Here is a 13,309-nt window from a genome sequence, read left to right on the forward strand (position 1 = left end):
TTTCCATCTGCAAGATGGCGGAGTGGAACAACTTCCGGTTCAAGCGAGGAGCGAGGAAATGACAAAGAGACTTGAGAAGCTCCCAGAGTGTACTGCTTGTTGGTTTGAGCTCAAGCTGCAGATTAGCCACCTGGCTAACAGAAATAGAACAGAAAGTATTGAACACTTGTCATAATTCGGGAGAAATGTGACCTATGAGAGGACAATGAAATATGGTAGTTTCCTGTGAAAATTGGGAGGGTAAGCAAGGATAAGCTAACCAAAGCTAACCTCTGTGGCTCCTTGTTTACTTCTGTACAACAGCATGCTGCTGCGTGTGACATTGACAGTGTTATTCTTCTGTGCATGCGGGTCACTTTCAGGCCATGGACTATTCACACTGGAGTCTGATATGCGCCACATTAAAACAGTAATGTGAAACCCTAAACTAAAAAATTGGATCTGGGGGAAAAAACACCCCTAGTAAAAACCCTTTTGAGTAGCCTACTGCCCGCGTGCAAATAGCAAGGATCAAACTAACAACTAACTTGAAAATGGGATGTTGCATCTCAAGGGGTTATCCACAATAAATTGAAGTTGAAATTGTTTGTCAGCCATTGTGTTTGTAAAACTTCTGAAGCTGCGCTGAAGATATTCAGCTTGAATAAAGAAGTCAATAATTTGCCCTTTTAAGTGAGCGCGTGCGTTGGCTGTGACTGCTTCAGAATAAAAGTCACCCCATGATCCACCTCTTGAATATTTTTAATATAATGGTGGAGAAATTGTAGAAATTCATGGCATTCATTTTGATTTGGGATTTTGTGGAGACAGGAGCCGGAGGTGGTTGGTTGAGGTGTTCAGGTCCTACCCCGAGAACCCCTACAAACCCCTAAAAATGGCTGCTCTACCCCTGAGAACACAGGCAGGCCAGCAGTTTATCTACAGCCCATTTCCTCATGAAAACATACAGATAGGACAGCTGGAGGACCTGTTCTCTTTTAGCAGAGGCAAATGCAGGCAAATGCAGCAACAAGCGCTTAGACAAAAAAAAAAAAAGAAAAAAAAAAGAAATCAGAGATCATTTAAAACTTATGACTTCTTTTTTCTCACTTCCTTAGAAGAGGAGGTGCAGATTAACAGGAACCCACTGCATGTCATCACTTACCATATTTACTGTAGACTGTGTGGATGCAGAGGACAACACATCAGACACTGGTGTAGGGAACTCATTCAAGAGGTTTCACAGCTTTCAAAGGTACATTTTGCGACATTATTTTTTTCTTATATGTAGAGGTTATAAAAACTGCAGTCGTGAAGATGAATATTCAAAACTGAAAAGACAGCAATTTGTGATTTGTTATGATGGTGGGTAAACTATAGTGTATTGCACCTCACAGCTTTAGTGATGTCACTGAACAATGTTAGGTTGATATTATTAACCTGATCTCTCAATTAACAGGTTTCACTCTGAAGAATGAATTTAATCATATATGTGGTGACATACATAATCATTGGTATCAGCCTTCCTTTGACCCTCGTGGCCATCTATGCTCTTTATTCGATGGTATGTACATTATGAATGAGATTTATTTATTTATTAACTGTGTGATGTGCCTGTTGTATAGTCTGTCTGTAAAGGATCACATTAACACATCTAACCAGAAGTGCTTTAGCAGTGATTATGTATCGCCATCACCCAATCACGCAATATAGGAATCTCCTTATAGACCACATTAGCATGGAGAGAATGTCTGCTTTAAAGAAAACAAATTCCAGTCTCTCTGGTCCCCCTTGATCAACCATTCTCTTGCAGGTTTCGTTGCTTTCTGCAATTGGTGTTTCCCTCTGCTATTCCCTGTTGTCCCCACTTCCATCCCCCTTCTCTTGCAGGTGTTGTCCTTTCTCTGTGCTGTCTGTTTGTGCCCCCCCATCCCCGTGTCTGCCCCCCTGTCCGGCCCGGTGACAAATCAATACATATTTAAATAAATAATAAAACAGACAAAGGAGTATATTAATACTCTCTTGTTAAAGTAAAATCTATCTGCCACAACATGTTATCCAGCTCCTCATACTCTATACCAGCCTGCTGAGCAGGACAAGTTTTAAAAAAATAAAAAAACTCTCCATCCACTATTCGTTTGTGTTAATTAATAATAATGTTTCATTGTTTGTGGTAATGGGTTTTAGTTAAATGTAAGTCTATAGTGAAAATTTGTGTGACCTCAGTAAATCCAGTGAAATCATAATGAACCTCTGTTAACATGCCTCCTCTTATTGTTTGTGCAGCAGCCCTACGTGAAATACATATACAATGAGGAGAGAGGCTCACCTTGCAAACACAAACATGAGCCTCAAACTGCGACTCCAGTCTGTTTGATAAATCCAGCGCATGTGTTTGAGCCAGAAAGCTTCATATCTGTGGCTGAAAAACTGCTGCAGAAGCTGCAGGAAATCTGGCTCTTAGTCTTGTTACTGCAGTGATTGGCCAGAGTTTGATGAAAAAGTCAGAAATGGCTCTGACTGCAGCTGCTGTGCAGAGCAAGAAGACAGATTTGGGAGGAGGTGGACTTCTCAACATGTTTCCAACTGCTTGTTTACTTTTACCAATGTTTCCCTGCAGGTGAGAAGTGATCATGTTGCTCCGATCTACGTCATCAACCTTCTCATTACTGACCTCCTTCAACTCTGCTGCATGATTGCTGATGTAGCACAACCTGTTCCGAACAAGGCCATTCATATTTACTTCTCCGGTCTGATTGCCAGTGTTTACTTCATGGTCTGCGTCGCCCTGGAAAGGTATCTATCTGTCTATCCAGTATGTGTGGAGCTCCTTCTGTGTCTGAACAGACTTTGTGTCCATCTTGTATTACAGGTATTTGGTCATCGTCCACCCGCTGTGGTACCGCTTCAGACGAACTATCAAGACCTCTGTGGTGGTCTGTGTCCTGGTCTGGGTCCTTTCTCTTGTCTATGCTGTTCTTTTATATGTCTATGTCAGTTATGTGGTCACAAACAAAATCTTCGCTGCCCTCCTCCTCCTTCCCTTCCCACTGTTAATCTTCTTCCTGGTTGGGACCTTCAGAGCCCTGTCTGCTGCCATCTCGGTCCCTTCTGATGAAAAACGACGAATTGTGGGAATTTTGGTTCTGGTGCTGCTTATTTACACACTGCTGTACCTGCCCGACATCATTATGGTCCTGGTAGACGGTTTTAACAATACCCTCAACCTATCTTTGATTTTTCATAAGTTGAGTCCTCTTGCAGACTTAGTCCTGTATGTCTTTATGAGGAAAGGAGCCATAGACAAGCTTTTGGTCTCTGTGGTTTGTTGCAGAATGGACAGCAATCAGCAGTCAATCAGTATGAATGATGACAACATTACTACAGTCAGCTTCATGTATGCAGAGACAGAGGGAGGGAGAGAGAAAGGGGAGAAAAGAAGAGGGGAAAACACTTTTATTTAGTTTATTTTTCTTCGTTATAACTTATGTATGTCTATCCAAAACTGTATTTGTTTTGCATTGTTATTTTTTTGGTAACAGTAAGAAACAAACTATTCGCTTATCTTCATTGTGTTTAAGTGTTTAGGTGTTTTAGTGGTAGGCATGTTTTCAAATGTGTTGTGTGTTTGGCAATCAAATCTTATTCAACAGTAGATGCTGCTTTATATACAATTTCATAAAAAATCCAATAAAAAATCAGTTTCTTGACAAAACTGTGAATGTTTGTCTTTGACTAACTCGGTGAATTAAAACCTGATAAATGAAGGTTCAACAAAATCTCTGCTGGTTGACAAATCTCTCTTGTCTATATGAACATAAAGCCCAACCTTCAGTTACCAGGGAGGCATCCTGCACCTTCTTTTCAAATGACCAAATGAAGTTTTCTCATAACTGTAAAAGACTTTTTAGATAATAATTTGGGGCATAAATTATAGTGTGACAAGGACATAAATTTTTTTACATTATTCAGTTTAACAAAAGATAACTAAAGGAATAGGTGGGCTGAATGTTAAACAATTTCAAAGAGTCCTGTCTCAGTCAAAGTCACGTTCACGAACATACATAATTTATTGATGAAGTAAAAATAACATTAAAAATGAATGTTAAAAGTAAAATAAAAACTAAAAATACTAAAGTACACAGGCTTTAAAAATTAATAAATAATATCTTTAAAGTAAATAAAATACTAGTTCTCTCTTTGTCCCATTGTAACGTCTCAGGAGCCATATTTCTTTTATCAGTGTTAGTAAGTCTTTGGGTTGAGAGTGCGGTCACTACCACAAAATGCAATAATATTACTGTAGTAATTCAGAGAGAATATCCCATATTAAATATACAAACATAGCCTTTTTACTGTGCTGTGCACTACTGGTGATGAAAACTACAGCATGAAATCAGCGAGATGTTTTAGTGAGTGGCCTGCAGCTATATTTTCTGTAAACCACCAGATGTCGCTGTACATAGTTCAGAAGCTTAAAATCTGGACAAACCATAAACTGTATAAAAAAAAAGGCACAAACCAGAGGAAAGCCCAAAAGCTTCACAAAGCTCTCTTCAACCCACATTGTCCAGGTGTTGTCTGGGTCACTGAGTCTGCTTTAGCTAATTACAATAAATCAATACGTTTATACAATAAATAAAATCATTCAGATGTTGTTCATTCTCTTTTTATATGTTGAGCAGTCAGTCCCTCATACCGCAGTAGTTAAATGAATGCTCACTTTTTCACGAATGCGTTGCTGACATTTTCCCATCTAGTTCATGTGACAGATCAGGAGTTTTAATTACAAGTAGTGGAATTATTGTCAAAGCAGAAAAATACTGAGTGCAGTGAACTATACACAATATAGCACACATATTACAAAAAACTATCAAACCTGTGCAGTGATGACATGTGGGCAGGTGTTCACCTCCATAATAAACACAACAAACTGTAGTTCTCTGCTAAATGGGACTTGGGCCACATTTCTCAGTCAGGAAGATGAGAAAATGTCCCGAAACTGTCACTAAGTTAATTTACTGTGAGTACATGAAGAACAGCATTAAGCAGCCCTGAATCATTAATTTACCTTCGCACATGGTTAAAGACGTAGAGACCTGCAAACAGCATAAACCATCAAGTAACTAAAAAGGAAAACATACTGTTAAAAGTCTGAAAGCTGTTAGATGACAGCCTCAAAGTGCTGCAGAGTTTGTTAATCTGTCAGTTAACAGATGGTGTCAGTGCCCTGCAGCAGCTTCCTGTTTTACTGAAACTTTTGACAGACAAAAGCAGTTAGGGTTAAACTCTCCAATGTTCCTCGTTTATATGTCACTTTAGACAGAATGAATAAATGTGAAAGTGAATTACAAGAGATACTCATGTTGAACTGGTACAGATACAAGTCTTATCTACTCCTCAGGCCTACTGGGCAATATTTTATACAGTGAAATTACTGAAGCTGGTTTATAAGAAAAAACATTCCTTAGCCTGTTAACCATAGACTGTATATAAAAAGCTGTTAACCTATACGTATGAAAGCTGCCAACCCTTCAAGCTGGGTAGAAGTATTTCCTGTAGCTCACATTACGACAGGCCACTTAGCTTGTGGCTTTTCAATTCTGTCTTCATATGAGCACATTTCCAGTTATGACTGTATGTCTGTGTGAATTTTTTATCTCTTCACACCCCTAATCTGAGCCCCCCATGTCCCCACCACGTTTCAACACAAACTGACGCCCTTGCTAACCTAAATTAAAAAATATTGGTTTTATCTGTTGTGACTGCCCCTGCCACACTTTATAATTTCTGTCCCAAATTATAATCTAAAAAAGTCTGAAAAGTTTAAGAGTGATTATGAGAAAACATCATTTGATCATTTGAAAAATAACTGCAGGATTGCCTCTCTGGTAACAGCAGGTTGGGCTTTTTAATAATATTAATAATGCATTACCTTTATATAGCGCTTTATCATGGAAACTCAAAGCTCTTCAGAGTGAAGGGGGACTCATCTCAACCACCACCAGTGACATATACTGGGATGTAAGATTTTATCCATATTACCAAGCACACGACAGCTGTTGCAAAATACCAGCTCTCAATCAACCACTAAAACACCAAATATATATATATATATATATATATATATATAATATAAACAATACATAGTATTACATAGTTTTCTTACTATACTAAAAAAAACTCTAAACAAAGTCAATTTTGGGTAGACAAAGTAAACAACTAAATAAAAATGTGTATGACAATGTGTACATCCTATTTCTGTCTTATCTCTATCCTTTCTGTGTGCCTCCATTTCTCCTCCTGTTTCCTCCCCTTTCTCTCCCTCTTTCTCTGCCTACATGTCATCATTCATACTGATGAACTGCTGATTTCATTGCTGTCCATTCTGCAACAACACACAGAGGCCAAAAGCTTGTTTATGTCCCCTTTCCTCATGAAGACATACAGGACTAAGTCTTCAAGAGGACTCAGTTTAAGAAACATGAAAGACAGGATGATGACAGTCTCGTTAAAGCTGGCTCCCAGGATCATAATGATGGTGGGCAGGAACAGCAATGTGTAAATAAGCAGCACCAGAACCAAAATTCCCACAATTTGTCGTTTCCCATCTGAGGGGACAGAAATGGAAGTGGACAAGGCTTTGAGGGTCCCAGACAGGAAGAATATTAAAAGTGGGAAGGAAAACATTGGTAAAACAAGCAGTTTTAAACATGTTGTGAAGTCCTCCTCCCAAATCTGTCATCTTGCTCTGCAGCTGCAGTCAGAGCCATTTCTGCCTTTTTCATCAAACTCTCCTTTGTGCTGTCTGAAATCTCAGATATGACACACGGGCCAATCACTGCAGTAACAAGACTGAGGGCCAGATTTCCTGCAGCTTTCACTGGATTTATGGAAGTCAAACAATATTTCAACTGTTAGTTGCGGAGAAACATACATTTTCACTTTGGGGTGTCCTCACTTTTGTTGCCAGCGGTTTAGACATTAATGGCTGTGTGATGTGTTATTTTGAGGGGACAGCAAATTTACACTGTTACACAAGTTGTACACTCACTACTTTACATTGTAGCAAAGTGTCAAGCTCAATATGCTTGATTAGCATGAATATTTAAGTTAAACAATGTTGCCAAAGCAGTTTGCAGCAAATTCAAAAGTTTATATTTGAATATAACATAAGAAAATTAATCCAATCAAGACCATTGAATTTAGCACTTATAAATTACAAAAACAACAAATACAAATGGAACATAAATTACAAATTACCAGTTGGCTGAGTTGGCCCTCAGGTTCCAACACAGGGCCACATATTTGGCGCCAAGGTTTGCCATGAATGTCCTTCTCCTAGTATTATTCTTAAGTAATTGTTATCCTGAAGTTCTTTGAAATCTGGGATTAATAGATTGACTTTCTCAAAATACTGCTCTATTATGCTTCTATGTTTATCACATTTCAGGAGAAAATGTGTCTCTGTCTCCACCTCACCTGTCGAACAGTGCTCACAGACTCTATATTCTTTAGGTAACCAGGACTTTTTATGTTTTCCTGTTTCAGTTGCAGGGTCACTGAGTCTGGACTCTGCTGATATCTCTGACAGTAGAGAGAGATTCAGCCATTTCATAATCTCTGTTTAGGACCAGATCACAATCTAGTTTGTGTTTTTGAGTTTTTTTGTCTCTTCATCCAAATGTTCCAAATAAGTATTTTTGCTTTAAGTAATCATTTGGTTTACTCTAATTGTTGTTTGTACAGCAGTGTGTGCGTGTGTGTGTGTGTGTGTGTGTGTGTGTGTGTGTGTGTGACATGTTACGAGATGTCTGTGTTACGGCTGAGCAGGCACAGCCAATCCGAATAGTGGGATTGCACAACCTGCTCAGCATATCAGAACACATGCACAGTTAAATTACAGTAATAATTGCAGACAGATGCTCAACACAAACAGTAAAAATATACTGTAAGCCTTAGTCATAATGTACATAAAGAACACAGATGGCCACGATCGTCAAAGGAAGGGCGATACATGCATGATTATGCAGGTCACCGCATGCATGATTTTAATATACTTATCATAGTCAAAGTAGATGATGTTGCTGTAATCATAGCTTTGGTCCTGTGAGGTGCTGTTAATGTAGAAATCTTCCATTCTTCAGAGTGAAACCTGTTGAGAGATCAGGTTGTTAAGTGAGAAGGTTTTTTTAATATCTAACATTGTTCAGTGACATCACTAAAGCTGTGAGGTGCAAGTTCATGTAAATACAGTGTACCAACAGTAGACCCACAATCAGATCAAATTAAAAACTGCTGTCTTTTCTGTTCTATATGTTTATATAAAAATGCATGCATATTAAATTTTCATGATTTTTTTGCCGTTCTTATCATCTCTACATATAAGAAAAAAGTAATGTCATAAAATTTACCTATGAAAGCTGTCCAGTTCTTGTCTGAGTTGTCCTCTGCATCGAAACAGTCTAAATATGAAGTAATAACATGAAGTAGGTTCCTGTTGATCTACACCTCCTCTTCTAAGGAAGTGGGGGGAAAAGTATAGCTGGAAGTTTTGAAACAATGACAATCCTTTTTTTTTTTTTTTTACCATTTATGTATAAGTGCTTGTTTTTTTTGTTTTTTAACTTTTTTTTTATTCTGGAGTTTAATTTAATTTAATGCAATAAAAATGTAAAAGTGCTTGAAGTATGTGTAATATTGTCACAGTCAGCCAAAGTCACGTCTTCCTTTGTTCTGTTTTCCAGCCACTCATCTGTTTCCATGGTTTCTGCATCACCTGTGTTTAATTAATTACCATCATCATCATCATCTGTTCCACCTGTGTTCTGTTAATCAATGTTCATCTGTGTTAGTATTTGGTTCCTTCAGTTCAGTCAGTCTTTGTAGTCTTGTTTAGTGTGTGTACATCCTGCTGTCTGTACCTTTTTGGAGTTACTTTATTAGTAAAATGTTTGAATTGGAACTTTGGACTTCTTCTTCTGCCTGCACTACACCGTGACAGATATAAAACAAAGTTTTATTTTCTGATATAAGGCGTTCTGGCATAGTAACCCAAGTTAGGTTATTTTTGACCCAACTCCTGGGTTAAAAAGGGACCAACTAATTTCTGTGTTATTTCAAGCCAGATATTGGGGTTGTTCTTTTGACCCAGAAGTTGGGTTATATTAACTACAATGTTGTTGTTTTTTAACCCAACATTTGGGTCAGGTATTTAACCCAGGAGTTGGGTCAAAAGAATACCCCAATAAATCAAATAACAGTTTCATACTGCATACTGTATGCATGCATAGATTTATACAGTATAAGATTTTGAGGATTAAACATTTAATTTCCTGCATTCTGGAGACATTTTCTGCACCAATTTGTGGTGGAAATGTCTTCATTTTTATAAAGGGAAGCACAAAATTCAGGTGGCAGGTGATTCAATTCATGTAAAATTATAATAAAATATAATGCAGTAATCAGTAGCCTATTATTTTTATTGTTTGGTTAACAAATGCTTTCAAAAAGTGGGGGCCACATGTCCCCAGCGTCCCCAGTATAAATCACCCTCCCTCCCTGCTGCCTCCCTACAGGCTGAGCTGCTCCATGCTCACCGCTTCACCTGTACTCTCCTCCTGTAAATAATAATTTACATAAATAATTTACGTTACACCGGCCCAAAAGGTCCATCGGCCCACCGGGCATTTGCCTGGTATGTCAGATTACCAATCCAGCCCTGGCGATGATGCTTGGTGCACAAACGCAGTCAAGATGGACTCCCAATTTTCAGACTGTTTATTGTGAAGATGAAACTTATGTATATAACTCATGTTATCATCTGGTTGCTGCTGCTGTACATTCACCCCAGATGCAAATTCAGAAAATGCACTGTGGTATGTTCAGTGTGTATAAATGTTTATAAATAACAGAACATACTAAAGACAAGCTTTTAAAATAATTAAGTGATATATTTAAAATAAATAAATAATACTTATCCCATTGTAATGTTTCAGGAGCCAATTTCCTTGCTTTTATCAGAGTTAATTAGTCTTTGGGTTGAAAGTCCAGTCCCGACCACAAACCCTTACCATGTGGTTTATTTGACAAAAAACAATGATATTACTGTAGTAATTCAGAGAGAATATTATACATAAAATAAACAGTACATAGTCTTTCTAAACTTTTACTCTGCACTCATGGGGATTAAAACTTCAGTATAAAATCAATGAGACGTTTACTGGTCTCCACCAGATGTGCTGACTGAGTTCAGTGCCCAGAAGATTCAAATCTTTCAGCATAAACCAGAGGAAAGCCCAAAAGCTGCAAGAGTAACTGAGTCTGCTTTAGCTATTTACAATAAATTAATACATTTAGAAATGCTTTCTAAAGAGGACAAAACATCTCACTGTGGCAGAGGGAACACTGAGCCCAACCTGGATAGACATTAGACAATTATTAACTACTGTCAAGCTGAGTATGCCCTTCATATTTCAACCGATAAACAAAGCAGTGTTAAACTGCCACATATTTGAAAAAGGTCTGGTGCAATATCTTATTTCAATTAAATGACGAGTATCATCATATCGAAGTCACTTCATCTTATAGCCCCCAAGCCAGATCAAGATCTTTTACAGACAAACAGCTGGACTTTATTAAAGACACGTGAATGAAAAATATTGCTCTTAACCGTTGACCGTGACCATCCCTGTCCCTAATAATAAAAGTCTCAAAACTTTGAGAGTTGTGAGAAAACATCATTTGGTCATTTGAAAAGAAAGTGCAGGATGCTTCCCTGGTAACAGCAGGTTGGGCTTTATGTTCATATAGACAACAGAGATTTGTCGACGAGCAGAAATTTGGTTGAACCTTCATTTGTCAGCTTTTAATTCACTGAGCTGGTCAAAGACAAACATTCACAGTTTAGTCTAGAAACACATTTTTATTAGATTTCCAGAAAATGTACAATTTGATATAAACTGACACAAAAGGTGATGTAGGGTTTTATCCATATTGCCAAGCACACAACAGCAAAAACACCTGCTCAGAATCACATCCTAAAAACTAGCATGCCTACCACTAAAACACTAAAAATTAAACACAAATTAAATAAAGATAAACAAATTATATGTATTTTTTCTTATTTGTACAAAAAATATCATATAGTTTTGTGTAAACATACATTAGTAAACAACTAATTTAAAATGTGTCTAAATGTGAAACTAAAAAGGAAACAGTCCTAAAGACGTGTTAAGATGCTCTCAAGTCATATAAAGTTTGAGGTATAAGACAGCGAGGCGGCTACAATGAGCTCAGTTAATCTAAAATAATATCTGCTTTGCTTCTGTGAGAATAAGGAGAATAATGACAGACATCAACTTACAGCTGCAAACTGATAAAACAGATTTTATTTCCATGTGTTGAAGACATCACAGTGAACCAGAGAAAGTTCACCAAAACATTTCCCAGCAGCCACTTCTCCTACAGCAGAGTCCAAACAGTGCTTCCTGTGATCTACAGTTAGTTAGTGGAAATTGAAACAGTAGCTGACAGTATCTGTCTCGTCTCTATCCTTTCTGTTCACCTACATTTAATAATAATAAAATAACTTTGATTAAGGGATGGAGTAGATCTGTGAGGTACTGAGGTCCATGGAGAGATTTGTATGTCAGGAGGATTTTATATTTGATCAGGGACTTAATTGGCAGCCAGTGGAGCTTCTTCAGGATGGGAGTGATGTGAAGTCCAAGTTTTGTGTGGATGAGCATCCTTGCCGCGGAGTTCTGGACATACTGGAGTCTGTCAGTAGCCTTGCTGGGCAGACCGAACAGGATACCGTTGCAATAGTCAAGTCAGGAGGTAATAAAGGAGTGGATGTGGGTCTCAGCTACAGAGTTGGAGAGCCACTGTTGGAGTCTGGAGATGTTCTTAAGATGGTAAAAGGCAGTTTTAGTAGTGTTTTTGATGTGCTGTTGGAAGGAGAGGGTGGAGTCCATGATGAGGCCCAGGTTGCGTACTTGAGGGGATGCAGAGATTGAGCAGCCATCCACATCCAATGTGATGTCACCAACCTTTTTGAGAAGTGACTGTGGGGCAAACACCACGAGTTCTGTTTTGTCTTTATTGAGTTTGAGGAGGTTACTGTCCATCCAGTTCTTGATGTCCTTCAGGCAGTTGATAAGCGGCACTGGTGGAAGGGGAGTAGATGACTTAGTGCTGATGTAGAGCTGGGTGTCATCAGCGCCGCAGTTTTAAAGCTGGTGGGGACCACCCCAAAATCATGGAGGTTTTGATGATGTTTTTGATGATGACATTTCTCCTCCTGTTTCCTCCCCTTTCTCTCTCTCCCTCTTTGACTGTCTACATGAAGCTGACTGTGGAAATGTTGTCATCATTCATACTGATGGACTGCTGATATCATTGCTGTCCATTCTGCAACAACACACAGAGACCAAAAGCTTGTCTATGACCCCTTTCCTCATGAAAAAATAAAGTACTAAGTCTGCAAGAGGACTCAACTTAGCAAACAGGAAATACCGGTTACTTGGGGCATTCTTAAACTCTGTTTCTTTCAAGAACAAAATGATTCCGGGCAGGTACAGCAGCGTGTAAATAAGCAGCACCAGAACCAAAATTCCCACAATTCGTCGTTTTTCATCAGAGGGGACTGAGATGGCAGCAGACAGGGCTCTGAGGGTCCCAACCAGGAAGAATATAAACAGTGGGAAGGGAGGGAGGAGGAAGACGGCCAAGAGTATGTTTATGATCATCAAATGATGAAAGAAGTGAGGGATGATATAAACAAGAGAAAAGACCCAGACCACGACACAGACCGCCACAGAGGTCTTGATGGTTCGTCTGAAGCGGTACCACACTATGTGGGCGATGACCAAATACCTGTAATACAAGATGGACACAAAGTCTTTGAGGAGCTTCAGAGTTATAAACTAATATAATGTTCAGACACAGAAGGAGCTCCACACATACTGGATAGACAGACAGATACCTTTCCAGGGAGATGCAGACCATGAAGTAAACACTGGCGCAAAGAGCAAAGAAGTAAATATGATAGGAGATGTTAATTTTTTCCACATCATCATATTTTGCCACTTCAACGATCATGCAACAGTGCTGAATGAGGTCAGAAATGAGAATGTTGATGATGTAGATCGGAGCAATATGATGATTTCGTACCTGCAGGAAAACATTGGTAAAAGTAAACAAGCAGTTGGAAACATGTTGTGAAGTCCACCTCCTCCCAAATCTGTCATCTTGCTCTGCCCAGCAGCTGCATTTTACATTTAACTAACACTCACTCTCTCTCTCTCTCTCTCTCTCTCTCTCTCTC

The 13,309-nt window shown here is 38.7% G+C and overlaps 1 protein-coding gene across 1 annotated transcript in view; it reads right to left on the reverse strand.

The window, feature by feature from the left end:
• Positions 1–11,813: 11,813 nt before the first annotated feature.
• Positions 11,814–13,309, reverse strand: part of LOC123980674 (G-protein coupled receptor 4-like) — a 6,216-nt gene continuing 4,720 nt past the window's right edge. Inside the window, exons 3-5 of the mRNA XM_046065195.1 lie at positions 12,968–13,155; positions 12,363–12,858; positions 11,814–12,188 (exon numbers count right to left, since the gene is read on the reverse strand). Of these exons, the coding sequence (XP_045921151.1) occupies positions 11,814–12,188; positions 12,363–12,858; positions 12,968–13,155 (1,059 nt within the window). The remainder of the gene's footprint in view (positions 12,189–12,362; positions 12,859–12,967; positions 13,156–13,309) is intronic.

The sequence above is a fragment of the Micropterus dolomieu genome, linkage group LG12, assembly GCF_021292245.1.
Source record: "Micropterus dolomieu isolate WLL.071019.BEF.003 ecotype Adirondacks linkage group LG12, ASM2129224v1, whole genome shotgun sequence".
In the NCBI taxonomy this organism is placed as follows: domain Eukaryota; kingdom Metazoa; phylum Chordata; class Actinopteri; order Centrarchiformes; family Centrarchidae; genus Micropterus; species Micropterus dolomieu.